This window comes from Mustela lutreola, chromosome 16, assembly GCF_030435805.1.
Source record: "Mustela lutreola isolate mMusLut2 chromosome 16, mMusLut2.pri, whole genome shotgun sequence".
Taxonomy (NCBI): Eukaryota; Metazoa; Chordata; class Mammalia; order Carnivora; family Mustelidae; genus Mustela; species Mustela lutreola.
In genome coordinates, this window is record NC_081305.1 from 67513 (window position 1) to 85064 (window position 17552).

Genomic DNA, 17552 nt, shown 5'->3' on the forward strand with positions numbered 1-17552 from the left:
CGAGTCTCAGCTCTGCCCTCACCAGCCGTGTGACTTAGGGCAAGATCCTCTACTTCTGTGTGCCCATTTCATCACCTAAAGAATGGGGATGGTAACTCCAGCCATCAGGCTGGATGGTCCAAGCTGAGTAAGCACGGACACAACCCAGCACAGAGATGCTGAGAACGCAAGTCCCTCCCGCTTTGTTGCTCTCACGCAACGTTCAATGGCCATGTGTTCAACGGCCTTAGTGCTGCACAGGGGAGGACAGAGAGAGCCCAGAGGCCAGGGAGGTAGAATCAGGGGCCGGTCAGGTACCACTGCTTTCTCTGCACAGACTCAGCTACCCTGAGAAGGAGGGGTGAGGTCAGGGATGCATTTCCCTCCAGGCCACTGCCCTCCCCACCCAGCCTGAGCAGCTCAGAACCCTGCAACACAGGCAGGCAGTACAGACAGTAACCTATGAAACCACACCCTCACTGACCCCTTACTGAGAACAGACTCTGGGCTCTGCATCTGTAGGAAATGGACACCCTGTGAGTCCCTGAGCCCCTCCCTGCCCTATCCACAAGCAGCGCCCACAAAGCCTGCGCTCAGTTTCTGCAGCACACCTCCCTCACACCTGGGCCCTTGCTGTCTTAATGCATTTGCGCATAAACACAAACCCTATGGTTTAAGGCACAACCGAGGCAATCTTGAAATTCTCAATTACTTTATCTTTAAACTTACGAATGGGAAGCAAAGTCTGAAAGAACAACAGAGCAGGAAAGATATGCACAGCATTGGCCATTCCTGGCTGTTCCCACTCACGCATACGGTCCACAGCGCCCCGGGATCACAGAATTCCCACAGGCACAACAGGTGGGAGGTAACGGGACAGGAAGTGAACACAAAGTATGTTGCATCCACTACTGGGCACTCAAGGGTGCTGACAGCTTTTCTTAGAACCAGAACTCACTTCCAGTACAAAGAGGAGGTGATGGTGTTCTAGGAAGCACACAGATGAGGGCCACTGTCACATCGCTCCTGCCGGAGTGACCTCCCTGCTTCTGAGGAAGAAGAGCTCATTCCAGCTCCTGCTAGAATGGCTTCGTGGATGCTGAATTCCAAACCTCAACCCTCCCAGGAGATACCAAAAGGAGTGCGGGCCACGTGGGGGGCACCAAACCCCAGACCTGGAACAGGGACCCTTCTTCTGTCCCTCTCCCCGTGCTGGGCTTTGCAAGAATCTCTACATAAACTGTTTGGATTTCGACAATAAATATTCATTACTATTTCCTCTAGTCCTGTATGCTTTTGTAAAGAAGGTGCATATTGGGGTCTTTCATTCCCTGCGGGGGAAGTGGAAAGGGGAAGATTCCCTTCCCAACACAGCATATGCTCAGAAACCCCCCAACCCTCCATGTTCTGGGACTTTTGCATGAGCCCTTGCCAAGGGGGCAGAGTTCGCAGTAATGCCAGCGGAGAAACTGCCCTGGAACCTAGTGAGAGGAGAACCCACCCAGTGCCAGGCGATTCCTGCCTCCATTTCCCCCGGAACGGACGTAGAATTCCCCCCTGGGAGGCTGAGCAGTTCAAGGTGAGGAGAAGCCTGTCTGTTCCTTCCTCCTCCCCTTCAGCCACAAACCCCACTTCCAGGGTGGCCACCAGCCTCCAAGAAGGGCTCCCAACCCCACGTCCTGTCAGCCACACCTGGAACAGTTCCCCCTTCAGAGAACAGGGCCGAGCTGTGCTGAGAAAATGGCAGTGAACGATGCCAACAGTGACTTCAGCCTTGCCCTCACGACCTCACACGACCTCAGGTCACCTCGTGTGCGGACGCTAGACCTTGAGACCCCCCGCCCAAGCATCATCGGCTTAGCAGCCATCCTCCTCATTGTGAAGAGAAGACTCAGAGGAAGGGCTGACACTGGCGGGAGTCCGAGTCTCCGTGCCCTGGTGGACAGCCAAGAAGCCCTTAGCTGAGGCCAAGGTCCTCCTCCTGTGACAACGGGCTGGCCTCTGCACCTGCCGGCTTCCCAGCCCCTCCCATGACACTGTGATTGCCAAGGACAGGCAGGTCGATAGTCCTTGGCCCACAGGACGTCAGCAGCTGAGACTACAGGGCAGTGTGGCAGTGGCCTCCACCACACACCGCTCCACCACAGCTATGGCCAGCACCACCTGCTTTCTGCTCTGCTTGTCTGCCACCCAGGTAAGGATGCTGCTGGCTTACTCAGGGACCAGAGATGGGCAGGTGAGGGCGTCACTCACCAGGATGGTGAGAACACCCTCAACGACAGGGGTGGGGACAAGCTGAACCAGGGCCTGAGCAGCACATGATGGCCAACTGGTTTGAAATGGAATAAATGTGTCTTTGCTCCCGGGACTCTGCCTTGTCCGGCCGCAGGTCTGGCCCCGGTCCTGTGAGCCCTGCCAGAATCGGAACCAGCCTCTGAACCAAGGTAGAGAACTACCCTGAGGAAGGAGTGTCCCCCTCAGGGGCTGTCTTCAAAGACCAGACTGCCTGGAGCACCTGGCAGCTCAGTTAAGCATCCGACTCTTGATCTCAGCTCAGGTCTTGATCTCAGGGTTGGCAGTTCATGCCTGGCACCGCACTCTATAATGGGTGTGCAGCCCACGTACAAAAAAAGTAGTTCAAACTGCTCAGAGTTTGGAAGTACTAAAAGTAAAAAGTACTAAAAGTACTAAAGGCAGGGTTTTTAAAAATATTTTTTTAAAGATTTTATTTATTTGACAGAGAGATGACAAGTAGGCAGAGAGGCAGGCAGAGAGAGAGAGAGGGAAGCAGGCTCCCTGCTGAGCAGAAAGCGATGCGGGGCTCAATCCCAGGACGCTGAGATCATAATCTGAACCGAAGGCAGAGGCTTAACCCACTGAGCCACCCAGGCACCCCAATTTTTTTTTAATGTAAGAGGCTGTTAATCTCCAAACCCAGAGAAAAAGCCTGTACGATTCTGGTACACGCACTTTAATACTTTACTTCGCAATCTCTCATACTTAACGGCAACTCTCCTGGGGTGTTTTTCTGATAATATCCAGTTGTTAAGTTTCTAACACTTAAAAAAATCCAGAAAATAAAAAGCACCCAGTATAAAAACTCTATTAGTCTGGGGGAACATCCATTAATACAGCCCACTAAAGCCTTCATCCATTGCACATAACCATGCACACTTCGGCGCTGCACATTTTCCCTGGAAAGCAGCCGAGCCCCTTCCTCTCTCACGGGCCTCTTTCCCTTGACCAAGTGTCTTGAGCACCTTCCTTGCAGTCTTCACTGTTACATCATGAGCAGGACTGGGCTGTGGTTGAACCAACCCCCTGCTGCTGGACACAAAAAATTTCCAGAAAGTGTTTGTAGACCAGTTTTGGGGCCTGGCTTTGGTATAGATTAAAACACACACTGCATTCAGGGCTCAAGAAAGTTCTCTGGCCTCTAGGATTTAGGGAGAACCTCACCCTTCCCATGATGTGACAGAGCACTCCCTCTCGGCCTCCCCCACAGAGAGGAAGGTGATGGGAAACCCTGGAGGCCATGCTAGAGGTGGAGGCCTTTGTTTTCTGGGGGCAGAGAAGAACAGGACAGTGCTGACATCTGGGCCGTACCACAGGCATTGTCCTAAAGCCTGTCTGTCCCCTGTGCTCTTAACCTACTTTCCATTGGTTTGGCAGCTCTTTGCCCATGGGATACCTTCCAGTAAGGGGACTCCCAAGATACCTCAGAAGCTGGGGTTGGTGGTGGAAGGTCTGCACGCCAACAAGACCCTCCAGCAGGTCAGTGTGGTGCTTACAAGGGCCAGCTTCATTGCGTCCAAGCATTCTAGGGTCCCTCACCTCCTGTCCTTCTAGGGTACCCACTCTGGACACCACATGAAGGTGCTGACGTTCCCTCATGCCCACTTTGGTCCCAGGAGGCAAAAGAGAGACTGGGTTGTCCGAGGCAAAAGAGAGACTGGGTTGTCCCTCCCATCTCCATCCCAGAGAATGACAGAGGCCCGTACCCCAAAACGGTGGCTCAGGTACTGCAAAGGGAAAGCTCTGGTTTTGTTCTGGGGTTCCCTATGGAGAGGGGTTGGCACTGGTCTGGGGTCCTTCTTGGCCCTTCTGCTTCTGTGTTGTCTTCAGGTCAAGTCGAACAAGAACAAGGAAATCCAGGTTTTCTATAGCATCACGGGCAGGGGCGCGGACGAGCCTCCATGTGGCATGTTCATCATGGACAGAGAAACAGGGTGGCTCAAGGTCACGGGGCCCCTGGACAGAGAGCAGGAATCCCACTATGTTGTGAGTGTCTTCTACATGGCCTCAGGGGTGGGGAGCTGGCGGCAAGGCAGCCCTCTCATTCTCTGGTGTTTCAGACAGCCCGTGGACTTCTGAAGTTACGCCTGAGACCATATTTGAGCCCCTGTTACATTCCAGGTGCAGGAGCGTGAAGAGTGGGGAGGCGGGCAGAGCAGGGGAAGGAATCAGGGACTTAAAGTGAAGAATGAGTTCTGCTGTAGCCTGGGTGTGGTCGTGACCCCCTCAGCCTCCCTGTGCTGTTGGGTTCGCATGCGTGAAGCCCTCTGAACGGTATCTAGTTCTGGGTGAGTTCTCAGCACCTGTTAGCTGAGCACCCTTTAAGCACAGCTCTCTGGGGTGTTCGGTCCAGAAGACTCTCCACCACACCCCTCGGAGGGAAACCGAGGCCCAAACAAAGGCGCAGGGTGCTCTCCTCTAAAGGACACTGCCCTCTTTGGGGGTCTGAGTGAGTTCCCAGGCAGGCCCCCTTATGCGCCGGGAAGGGAGGGTGGGCACAGGCCGCAGAAGTCAAATGCTGAGTCCTCGTGGCCCCACCTAGCTGCAGGGGAGGCCCCGCTGAGGCACCTTCAGTGGGAAAGGGCGAGGGCGGGTGGGATGCTGGCACTGGGTCCTGAGCATCGCCAGGAGAAAATCCCGAGGAGACACAGACGCAGCCTTCCGGGGCATCCCCGGGGCTGCAGAGCGAGCTGCTTTCCCAGACTCGTGCACTGAAATGCAAGACGAAGGTAGAAAGGGGGCTGTCCCTGCAATGGGCCTTCTGCGGGACAGGTGCCCACTGGCCAGGGCGGCTCCCACGTGCCTCTGCTGCACCTCTTGCTTTCCAGCTGTTCCTTCACGCTGTGTCTTCAACTGGGAATGCTGTGGAGGACCCGATGGAGACTGTGATCACAGTGAGAGACCAGAACGACAACAGGCCGGAATTCACCCAGGCGGTCTTTGAGGGGTCCGTGATGGAAGGAGCCTACCCAGGTTAATTGGAACAATGCAGGGGTTTGGTGACACATGGCAATAATAACAGGAAAAATGTAAAGAACCTGGGAAATCGAAGTACCAAAAGACCAGGGCACCTTCCCAGCGACCCGCACCCTGGGGTCCCGTGCAGGAAGGACCCCACTTGGAGATTAGAACGGGCGGATCAAGGACCGCCCAGACTTTTTTTGGGGGGGTAATGTTCGCACAACAGAGATGCTCTCAGGCTTCCTCAAGAGAGCTGGACCTGGGGAGGGCTACAGGCGGAGAGCATCCTAAGAGGAGGGGCCCAGAAGTCCAAGAGACTCCCAGCGGTCACCTCACTTCCGTCTCTATGTCCTGTCTGCCTTTGTTGGTTCTGCATCTCTCTAGCTGCTGCCCGGACAGAGCCCCCCTCACCGTGTGGCCGTTCTCACCTCACAGTTCCCTCTACATCCCTTTCTGGGTCAGTTTCCACTTCCCCCTGAGGACTGTCCCACATATTTCCCAACCCGTGGTCTTGCAAACAAGAACCTGACTTGATCCAGGGGACACTCTGGCTCCAGCTGGCTCTTACTGCCCACTGAAGAGTCAGACCTCCAGACATGACTGTAGGCGATGCCGACAGCCCCTGTGCCCACGGCTTTCAACCTGACATTGTGGGAATGTTGACGTCCTCAGTCTCTGGGACTATAGATAAACGAAACCAAGAGTCACAGGGATTTCACGTGAAAGGACATTGTGATCGATGCTTTCTTCTCCCCCCCAGCCCACCAGGCGCTGCCACTAAAGCGTGTTCCTCTTTCCCCCTTTCTTTTCTATCTTGGTGCTGCCTTGCCCTCCAACAAACCCCAGCTCCCCCGCCAGCACCAGCTGCCCCCAGTCACCCACGTGAGGTACACATGTGTTTCAGGGGACCACAGTAGACCACACTCGGGCAACGGGGACACACCTTTGTCCACCCCTGACGCTTCTCTCCATCTGGCTCGTGTGCTTGGCTCCAGCTCCGGCCGTGAGGCCAGTGTCCAGACAGGAGGGACTCCCTGACCATGACTGGGGAGGAGGGAGGACAGGGAGGCAAGAGAAGAGCTGCAAAGATGAGACGAAACAGCCCCTCCTCCTCCCCTCAAGCACTGGACAGAATGGCAGCACCTGGGGGACAAGGGTCCCACGATGACAGCCATGTCAGAAGACGCCCGAAAGAGAGGCAAACCAGGAAACAGACTCTTCACTCAAGAGAACAGCCAGAGGGTCACCGGAGGGGAGGGAGGCTGGGGGCTGGGGAACCCAGTGATGGGGAGGAAGACGGGCGTGTGTCCTGATGAGCATCAGGTGAGGGTGGCAGTGAGGAATCACTACCTCGTAAACTTGAAACTAATATTACGCCATATGTTAACCAACTGGAATTTAAATAAAAGCTTAAATGAAATTTAAAAATTGTTCAAAAGACGCCCAGGAGTGCCTCCTCAGCCCATGGAACAAAGCAGCTGTCAACCTCGGGCCTCGGGGTTATGAGGTCGAGCCCTACATTGGGTGTAGACATTATGAAAATAAATAAATAAATAAATGTTTAAAAACAAAAATAATAAATACAACAATTTTTAAAGATGCCCTAAGGACTTATGGAAAAAGTAAACAAACCACCTGGAATTTATTATAATAATTTGGTGAATTATTTGAACTAGAACTTATATCCCTTGATAAGGAGTTTTATCACCTGTTTAGTGAAGAGACTAAAAAAGGAACACATTTAATTTTGGGTTTCTATATGAACTTGTATCGCCGATACAACGGCCAATACAACACAGTTACCTGCTGAGGTTACCCACTCGCCTCCTCTCTGTCCTCACAGGAACATCCGTGATGCAGATCACAGCAACGGACGCGGACGACCATGAGAACACACACAATGCAGACATTGCCTACACCATCCTCAGCCAGGACCCCTCCCTGCCTCACTCCAACATGTTCGCCATCAACCGGGACACGGGAGTCATCTCTCTGCTCACTACTGGGCTGGACCAACAGGTCAGGCGGCCTCGGGGGCCTTGGGGGCCTCTGGGGCAGCAGTTACATGTACAGGAGCCCCAGTCACTAAGCCATGGGCAGCAGCCCGTCAGAACCAACACCAGCGCACCAGCCAGAACACGTTCCCAACCAGTCGGAACTGAGGGCTGGCCAATTAGAACATGAGCCAACCAATCAGAAGAGGCATTTATCAGGGGCACCTGGGGGGCTCCGTGGTGAAGCATCTGCCTTCAGCTCAGGTCATGATCCAGGGGTCCTGGGATCGAGTCCCGCATCGGGCTCCCTGCTCAGCAGGAAACCTGCTTCTCCCTCTCTCTCTGCCACTTCCCCTGCTTGTGCTCGCTCTCTGTCAAATAAATAAATAAAATCTTTTAAAAAGAGGAAAAGAAAAGAAAGAAGAAGAGGTGTCCATGGGCTGGTGCAGGCAGGCTGGCTTTGGGCCCTGGCGTAGTCACTGGGGCAAATTACAGATGTGATCGACAAGACACCTGCTGGAACCAGTGAAACGAAATGACTGTTTTCCACAAACCTAGACCACATTCTCTGGTGAAAATAAAAATGTACTGGCATCATGCCCCCATAAGCACTAGCCCCATAAATGCCTAGTGCTGGGGATTATATTGACAGATCCCAGTCCTGGAAACCTTCCTCCTGGGTCGGCTTTGGAAGGGAATGGTCTGACTCGCGCACAGTGAGCTTCTGTGCATGGGGAGCCAAGGAGAGGGCAGGGACTTTGGTCTCTCTCGAGTGACCTGGAAGCCGGTCACTTCCTAGAAGGGAGGGCCCTCCAGATTCGCTGCCTCTGCTGTCCCGTATTGACTCCCAAGGTGCCACCGGGTGGATCCAAACCTGCCTTGAGAACCCCAGGACTGACTGCCGTGTGCCTGTCCACAGAGCGTGCCTGCGTACACCCTGACGGTCCAGGCTGCCGACCTCCAAGGTGAGGGCCTACACTCCACAACAACAGCCGTGATCACAGTCACCCAGAGCAACCCCAGCCCTCCCATCTTCAGCCCCACTCAGGTGAGTTCTGGCAGAGCCAGCGGATACCTCGTGACCTGTGTGTCACTGTGTGAGCAGCAGTGTCAGGATTCAGACCGTAGCCTGGCGGCAGCTTAGAACCCTCCCCATCTTCGGGTCACACTCTCCTGGGCCAAGGGCAGCCCGCTCGGCCGGCAGCGACCTGGAAGGCGGAGTCCATGACGCAGGCGGCATGGGACTGCCCTGCAGCCGGGGAAGGGGCCCTGTCTCTGGCTGGGAGCCCCCTGGATCTCATGGGGTAAGAATGCAGAGCCCCTAGGCCCAGAGGGCAGGAATCGACTCAAGGATTCTTCAGGAAAAGGGGGTACAGCACGTTTAGATGAGTCAAGGATAGAGGGGATTTGTCTTAAAGAAACAGGAGGGGTGGGCGCCTGGGTGGCTCAGTGGATTAAGGCCTCTGCCTTCGGCTCAAGTCATGATCTCAGGGTCCTCAGATCGAGCCCCGCATGGGGCTCTCTGCTCAGCGGGGAGCCTGCTTCCTCCTCTCTCTGCCTGCCTCTCTGCCTACTTGTGATCTCTGTCAAATAAATAAATAAAATCTTAAAAAAAAGAAAGAAAGAAAGAAACAGGAGGGTTTGGGGGTGCAGCTGAGCCATACGAGGGGTGGGAAGCAGGGTCTGGAAACTGTTAGGAGTCAGGCCACCTTGTCTCTCTGTCCCACTTTCTGCCTGTCCTCAGTTCTCCCTCTGCAGCCAGACTCGGTCTCCCTGGGCTTATCTGCACACTCACCTTCCTCCACGGGACATTTCCTTATCAGCCACCTGTAGCCCTGTCCTGTGCCAGGTGGAGTCATGTGGCTGCCTCCCCTGTAGCTGAAACGAGAAGCGGCTGTAGGAATTCTGCCATCACCTGAACAGTCGTGACCAGTGAAGCCGGCCTTGCTCCCGAGGGACTGGGGTCAGAGGCTCGCTGGAGCCTGGCAGCTGTCTCAGTGGGCGCTCCCCTGGCAGTCACACAGGCCAGACGTAACTGTAGAGACACTTGCTCCTTCTGGAGACAGAGTCGGAAGGAACCTGACAGGGAGAGGCAGGGGACAGGCGGGAGGAGCCGCTCTAGGCTCCACTTCCTGCTAGGCCCCACGACTGTGGCTGCCCCTGGGAACAGAGTCCGGGGTGGCTGCCGTTGGCCCCGGGCACCCATGCCCCTCAGCTGATGCCCACCTGGGACCCGAGCTGCCGGAGCCTGGGCATTGTAGAGTCAGCTTTCCGGCCCCTTGACTCCAGGGTGAAGACAGACACCCAGCTGTCAGAGCCCCGTTGCCTACGTCTGGAGCCCGACGCGGGGCCTTTGCTGGCACTTGGCTCTAGCCAACAGATGCCGCCTGAAGAGGGGTTCCTCCACTGTGGCCCCTCCTGCTGGAGAACCGTGGACTCAGCAAGGCCGGCCCAGGCTGTGGGTTTCCCGAGTCCCCACACGGGACACCAGGGACGAGGGCATCTATCTTTCCCTTGCAGTACGTGGGCGAGGTGTTTGAGAACAAGGTGGGCGCCGGGATAGTGAGGCTAAAAGTGAAGGACGCAGACACCCCAGGCTCCCCCGCATGGAAGGTGGTGTTCTCCATCCTGAATGACAGAGCCGGCCTCTTCACTGTCACCACGGACCCCAAGACCAATGATGGCCTTTTGAAAACAGCCAAGGTGGGTGTGAGTTCCAAGGAGGGGGTTGCCGTGACCCCGTAGTTCTGGGACAGGCCTGGAGCACACACTACGCTCTTCACCCCGGAGAGCAGCTGCCCAGGGAGGGCTTCCTGCTGCGCCAGGGGTCCTCTGTGGTCTTGCTGGTCCTTGTGTCCCCCTGGCTGCACCATCGCCCCGGACCAACCTCAGAAAGTGCTGCCTAAGTGACTATTTTCTCCCAGAAAAATACCAACCGGGGATGATTCCATAGAGCTTACCTGGGACATGTGTCTTCACTTGGGTTCCCCCCAAAGTGGGAGGGACCCTGGGGGTGCTGAGGAGGCACGGATGAGACGGGAAATGGGGAGAGAACAGGGGTCTCACAAGCAAAGGGCTCAGGCCCCCGGCTCCTTCTGAGCAATGCCCTGGCATCGTCTCATCTGAGACGCACGTCTGCCTTCGCTGGGCCTGGAAGCTGCTGGCTGACTCCTGGAGGCAGGAAGCCAGGTCCCTTCAGAGTGGGTGGGGGGCCTGGAACCATCTGCAGACCTAAGATGAACGATCAGAGAGAGAGAAACGAGAAGGCGGCTGGCAGGGAGGAAGTCATGGGGGAAGGGGAACCTTGAGGACCTTAGGAACCTCTGCTGGGCTGAGGGGTTTTTCCCAGGAGGCTGGGGGTGGGGAGCATAGGCACTTGGCTGCTATTTGTTCCAAATGGGCTTTTTTGGCCCCAGAATCCTGGGACACTTAGAATAAACACGGAAAAGGCCAAAGGCAGCATTTAGACTGGCCTGGGGGACAGAAAGACTAAAATTCAAGAATTCCACCATGGGCACATCCCAGGACATTTACATACCCATCTGCAACTTACCTGGTGCCGGGGAGTGAGAGCACCCCTGGGAGTCACCACATGCCTGGCTGGGGCCAGGGCCTCCATCAGATGGGCCCAGTTCCAGCTGACCCCTGGCCCAGCCATCTGGGGATGCTCTCGGAGAATTCTGCTCAGGGCCCACTAGCCCCTCGCAAGTCTGAGGATAAAAAACAGCAACCACAAGGTCTCAGTAAGTGCTGCAGGCCATTTATGTCCTCACGCTCAATTTTTACACCAGCTCCAGCAGGGAAGTTGCTGCAATCACAGACGTTTGATGGCCGGTAAACTGAGGCATGGAGAAGCAAGGTCACCTGCTTGGGCTGCGCTGCCAATGGCAGAGCTGAGATCTCAACCAGAGTCTGCCTCGCCATGGCTCTGCTAAGTGTGAAGTCCCTGTGAGCCGGCTCAGCGTGGAGGGCTCTTGACCACGGCCACTCCTGTCCTAGGCGGTGACCTGCCCTCGGGACAGGCCAGGGGCACAGGCCAGGGCCTGTGCTCTCTTGCAGGCCAGCCAAGTCCCCAGAACCTGACCCCCCTCTGCTGTGTTCCTCAGGGCTTGGATTTTGAGGCCACGCAGCGATACATCCTCTATGTGACAGCGGCAAACACCGTGCCCTGGGCACCATCTCTCCCCACAGCCACAGCAACTGTCACTGTGGACGTGCTGGACATGAACGAGGCCCCTGTCTTTGTGCCCCCGATAAAGATGGTGGAAGTGCCCAAGGATGTGGTTGTGGGCCAGGAAATCACATCATACAGGGCCCGGGACCCAGATAGCCTCCAGGGTCAGAGAATCAGGTAGGACGAGGGGTGCAACATGGCCTGCTGCCCTCGCTCAGGGCTGCTCAAGGCACCAGGGCTGAAATCCAGCCACATCTCTGGAGAATGAGCCAGAGGAAGACTTAAATTTCTCAGCACCTGATCAGAAGGGTGGTTGAGGGACACATGGCCCCAGCCCTCTAGGAATGGGGGTTTATGCATTTCAGGTACCAGATGTGGGACAGCCCAAGCCATTGGCTGGACATCAACTCAGAAACAGGTGTCATTTCCACTCGAGCCAGTCTGCACAACGATGACATGGAGAACCACACATTTTTGGCCATTGTCATAGCTGTGGACGATGGTAAGGGCCTGAAGGTTTCCCTCCACCACAACAACACTCTGATCCGTGCTAAGCTCCACGTTGGGGCTAAGCTGTGTGTACGTCGTGTCAACTCATGTCCACCAGAAACTCAGGAGGACCCACCATATTGTCTCACCTGTTTCACCCATGAAAACACAGACTTGAGGACATGAAATGATCCAACCAGCATCTCAGGGGGCGAGAAAGGATTTGAGCAAGGCTGTCTGCGCCTCAGAGCGAAATCACTCCAGGGGTCCAGCCTGGTCGCTCCATCACAGTGAAGGGCACCGGGGGCCACAGCACCATCAGCACGGGAAGGAGAGGAGCAAGTCTGCCCCCAGACACCCTAGAGGACAAAGTACACACATGTGGTGCTCACATGCTCGCCCCTCGGACAGATGTCCATTTCCATGCCCACAGACGATGCTCCCATTCACACAGAGCACACAGGCTCACACATACACACACACTCAGTCATACACACTCACACGCATTGTCACACTCACATACGCACTCTCAGAACACCGTGCTCAGATGACCTTACCTGGGACCACCAGCTCCTGGCAGACGGTGCCAGACCCAGAGGACCTGAGGACCCGGGGAGGACTTGGGGTTCGGTGGAGAAGCTGTGTTTGTGGTTAGATTAGAGGTAAATGTAAGATAAGTGGACTCTCTCCCGGGCGGCTCAGTGAGCCAGTGAGAGGCCCATGGGGAGGGACACCAGAGGGACACTGACCTCATGAGACAGCATCTAAGCTGGAGGAAACACGGCAGCTCGCGCATCTGTGGTGTCTGACCTCTTCCGTCTCGCTCCGTCCATAGGGCAACCTCCTGCCACGGGCACCGGGACGCTTCTCCTCACTTTCTCGGACCCAGACAGCCCAACAGCAGACTCGCACTGCCTGTCCACCTGCCAAAGAGGACCAGAGCTCCCAGCTGTGAGTACAGGGCACCAAGACCTTCCACTGAAACATGGGGCACTGACTCGATGTGTTAACACTCACACTGCAAATGTTTTTATCATTTTTAAATGTTTTCATATTTTACTGTAACTTCGTTTTGACTCCAAAGATGGGCTATTTAAATACTTCTTGTGATAACCTTCTGGTAGGTAAGGGTCTTGAAGAAGCTCCTCTTTATTCTAATTTGCCTATAGCTGCCAAAAGAAACCTTGTCATCTCATTAGAGAAGTGTCCAGAGTCTGCAAGGTCCTGGCGATCTTCCTGGTCCTCAGAGAGGGCTGACGGTCGCAAGTCTCCTGTGAAAGGGGCAGGGACCCGAAACACTGCCCTTCTGTCTGCGTGGGTACAGGATTGGGAGGTAGGCCCAAGAGAGGCCCTGGAAGAAACTGTGACAATTCCCTCTCCCACCCTCTCTCCCAACCGCTGAGTTCTCTCCTGGGCAAGAGACTGTCATGTCTCTAGAAAGGGAGTTACAGGGGCAAGAACTAAGCCTGTCCACAAGTGCTCATCCCAGAGGTGGCCACTAGTGTAGTCTTCTGTGCATCATTCTAGAAAATACCCTAACACAGAGCTTCCCTGTGCCCCCTCTATAAAATGGGGATAATACCAGTGATGTCATGAAGCCGTCGTGAGGAATAAGGGAGCAAATCTTTGTAATGTAGTAGAAGCTGCGCACACACAGGGACACACTGCGGACACCCAGGCCGCCACATTCGTCTCCGCCTCCTCACCACCCCAGGACACTGTTCGCTTTACACACAGATGGGCCTCAGTCTTTTTCATGGACTGCAGGACATGCTGGTCCTTGACAAGGGCTCATTGACTTAATTGTCCCCAGGGCAGACAGTCTGGTTTTCTGGTCTCCTGTACCCGTGGGTGTTTGCAAACACAGGGGTGAGCGTCTGTTCCCGGTTCTCTCCTATAAAGGTAATCCCACCCACACACATCACATGCCTGTAAATCTCAAATAGGTGTTTCTTAATCACCTCCAGAGTAGGCGAGGCCTGCACACTTCCACCTTTGCTGCGAGGGTCCCCTTCCCTGCCTTGGAGGGGTCTGTGGCGTGACCTCCACGTGGTCCCTGCTCACTACCCAGGAGTCAGAAAATGCACTTGGACAGGAAGAAAACAGCTCCCAACCCCGGAGCAGCATAACCGGCCGACCAAGACCTTCCCAGATATTAGGCGGAACAGCTGCCCTTCACCACTTACCTTACCTAAAAGGTCCCACGTGTACTCTGGGTGCTCGGCAGCCCCTGTCCTCCCGACGCCGTCGTCCAGGCCCGAACCCGGCGGCGCGCAGAGCCTCCCTGGGCTGGGGGCGAGCGCGGACCCGCATCTCAGCAGGGGAGGAGAGGTCACCGAGGCACCACGGCCTGGTCTCTCGGGGCAGCCAGACCGGCAAAGCCCACCCGGCCCTCGGCGGGGCTTCCGTGGAAACCCTAACTGCCCCGGGGAAGGGGAGGAGCAAACAAAACACAAAACGGAGCTCTGGGAGTCGCGGTGGGCAGTCGGACTCCCGCGCGCAGGCGACCTCCGGGCCCTGCGCCCGCGGCCCCGACCGACCCCGCCCCCCACGGACCGCCCAGCCCCGCCCCAAGCCCCACCCCCCACAGGTGCCCTCAACTCCACTTCCGGCCCTGGGAAGAGCCTCCGCGGCCCCCGCAGGTGTGCGCGCCCCTGTCGCCCTCACCCCCATCCTGCAGCGAAGCCCTTGAGACACCGCAGGAGGACCCCGAGGTGGAGCCGCCCTCCCCGCCAGAGGGACGCGCCCCCCAACCCGGGTCTGGTCGGACACGTGGCTCTTCGGCCCTGGGAGGGGCCAGGCGCCGGCCAAGGGCGGGCGCGGGGAGGTGTCTGCGCCCCGGGACCAGCTCCCGTTCGGGGTGGGGGGACGGATGCGGGCCGCTCCGAGACTGCGGGCGCTCCTGCGACACCTGGGCTCCTCAGAGGTACGGGGAGGTAGGGGGCAGGCCCGGACGCGGGGCTCCTGGCTCGTCAGCAGCGGCCGGGGGCTAAGGTCCCGGGTGGCCCTGGAGCTGGGGGGCGGACAGAGAGAGCTGGCCCCCGGGAGAACGAGCACCCCGGGGCCGGCCACCCACTGCTGGGACCCACTGGAAGGAGGCCCTCTGTGCGGAGACGCCCTTCATTGCCTGGGTGGAGGGGAGGGGCCCCGGTAGGAGTGTGGGGCGGTGAGGGGCTGGCCCGCCTTGTTTATCAGTTTTCTTCCGCGGCTGACTCAGCGCTCCTGGGCACCGCCCCCCACCCCACCTCCAGGGTCCAGCAGCCGGCTGGACTCTAGGCCTGCTGTCTCCAGGCCACTGTGGACACAAGGCTGGACCCTACGTGCCTACTCCTGTCCCTCTCTTGTGGCACAGGGCAGAGGTATGGAGCCGAGCATCAGCCCACTGACCACACACGTACTGGACACCACCTCAGGGCTTCCGGCCCAGGGCCTCTGCCTCTGTCTGTCCAGGCTTGAGGACCAGGGCCAGCACTGGACCGACCTGAGGAAAAGGTAGGCTTGAGGTCTGGGCAGGACCTGAGTCCAGCCAGGGGACAAGAAGAACGCAGCCAGCCAGTGAGTGTGGGCACTGAGGTCAGATGGTGTTGCTGACCACTGGGCTATGGTCCCCTCGGCCTCACACACCCAGCGCCTCTCCCTGAGGGCAGGCCTGGCTCAGGCCCAAGGTGTAACCCAAGGGCCTCCTTGTCACCGTGGTTAACAGATAACCTTGAGCCAGGCCACACGCTGGGCTCTTTACTTCTCTTCTTATTCTCACTCCTGCCCCAGGACAGGCCCTATAACTACCCCTTTTATAGATGGGGAAACTGAGGCAGCAAGAGGCAAGTAAACACCGCATCCCATGCCTCGCCTGGCAGCCCTGGGCGACAGCCCCAGGCTCAGGTTCTGCGGGGGCGGGCCCAGCCCAGGCCCGGCCTGGTCACGCTGGGACTGCCCCTGTGAGCCTCTGGTAGGAGGCAGGCTCCCACTGCTGGTGGGAGTGGGTGGCCCCAGAGGGTCAGAGCCTGAGGGCATGCAGCCCATCCCCTGCCCTTCACCAACACTGGGCGTCCAGGTCCCATCTGAGAGGCCCGCTCAGGTCCTTAAAGAATCCTTGGAGTCCCCTGGAGAGTCAGAGAGACCCATTCCCAACCCCCAACAAACTGTGGTACAGGACAGAAACTTGAAATCACAGCTGGTGGGAACGGTGCCAGAGCTCTCCAGAGGTGATGGGGGGGGCACAAATCAGTAAGCAGAGCAACGGGCCCTCAGAGCCCCCCACTGGACACTCTGTGCAGTACAAACAGGCCACCGTGCGGCTGGGGTCTGGCTGTAGTTACTGGTCCAGAAAAGCCATACACACTGTATTAAATGAAAAGTACAAGTTATCAAACAATATGTAAAATACAATCCATTTTAGGGTATTTTTGCAAGTTTACAAATAAGCATAGTTATGTGTAGAGAAATTCCAGAAAAAAAATACATGCCAATATAAAGGGATTGTTGCTTATAAAATAGGTTTGGTTTGGTTTTTTACTTTTCTGCTTCTCTGTATTGGAGCTCTGTCTAAAAAGACAGTGCAGTGTCCCTGAGCTGCTCCAGAGCCCCAGGCCCCGGACTGTGTGCTGCTCCGGGGGTGTCCGAGGCCACTGGCCATGCACACCCCAGAGAGCCAGGCAGGGGCGACTCCTCCCCAATGCCTCCCTCCATCCTCCCCAGCTACACCGACTCGGACGGCCGCTGCCCGGGGCTCCTGCCGCCAGGCCCGATGAAAGCAGGCACCTACAAGCTGTCCTTTGACACCGAGGGCTACTGGAAGGAGAGGGGCCAGGAGAGCTTCTACCCATATGTGGAGGTGAGCTGACCCCCGGCTTTCTGCGGGGGGGGGGGGGGCTGCTCCCACCCCTCCCACCTCTCCCAGGGCGGGGACAGTGAGCTCACCTGCTTTGAGCTCCCAGAAGAAAGGTGTCCAGGGCCTTGACCACAACACCCCCGTCCCTGCCCTGTCCCCGGGGAAGGCTGTGGGGCGCAGGGCCATAAGTGACTCAGCCCCTGAGGACAAAGGCACTCAGCTGACGGTGTTCACCGTAGATCCTTTGGGTTCCTCAAGCCAATGGCTCTCCCTGGAGAGGATTCAGCCCCATCGCAGCCCTGGCCAGGTTTCCACTCTCCATGAGCTCCAGCTGGCTCCTGGGGCTCCAGCCCAAGATCCGGGCTGCCAGTGTGCTGCATACAGGCCCCTCACTCTCTTCTGGTGCCTTCTCTGCTTCTCAGGTGGTTTTCAACATCACCAACGAGACCCACAGATTCCACGTGCCCCTGCTGCTGAGCCCATGGTCCTACACCACGTATCGGGGGAGCTAGCAGCCAAGCCATCGCCTCTGGCCAGCTGCTGGCCTGTGAGCATCGATGCCACCCTGACAGCTCCCTGAGGGACCCCAAGAGAAGGCAGCAGTTCCCCTCCCTGAGGGGAATCTGACCCGCCCTCTCCAGTAGCAGCTGAGTCTCAGGCTCAATAAAGTCAGCACCAGCATGGCTAAGGCCACGGCAGCTCCTGGGCTCTGTGAGTCCTGCCCGGGCCCTGAGGTGGGGAGGTGGAGGGTAAGCACAGACGGACAGACAGCAAGGAAGGGGGTGGTCAGGGTGCCATGGGCCCAGGAGGTGCCTCTCCTCCACACAGA

The 17552-nt window shown here is 57.0% G+C and overlaps 1 protein-coding gene across 1 annotated transcript; it reads left to right on the forward strand.

The window, feature by feature from the left end:
- The first annotated feature begins 1433 nt into the window (after positions 1 to 1433).
- On the forward strand, positions 1434 to 17421 carry LOC131818685 (cadherin-1-like). The gene is made up of 15 exons (XM_059153318.1): positions 1434 to 1558; positions 2002 to 2173; positions 3652 to 3753; positions 3891 to 3998; positions 4105 to 4260; positions 5103 to 5247; positions 7079 to 7254; positions 8149 to 8277; positions 9750 to 9932; positions 11336 to 11580; positions 11769 to 11905; positions 12728 to 12843; positions 15245 to 15384; positions 16591 to 16726; positions 17146 to 17421. The coding sequence occupies exons 1-15, from the start codon at positions 1434 to 1436 to the stop codon at positions 17233 to 17235; spliced, it is 2160 nt and encodes a 719-aa protein (XP_059009301.1). The 3' UTR covers positions 17236 to 17421.
- Positions 17422 to 17552: the final 131 nt, after the last annotated feature.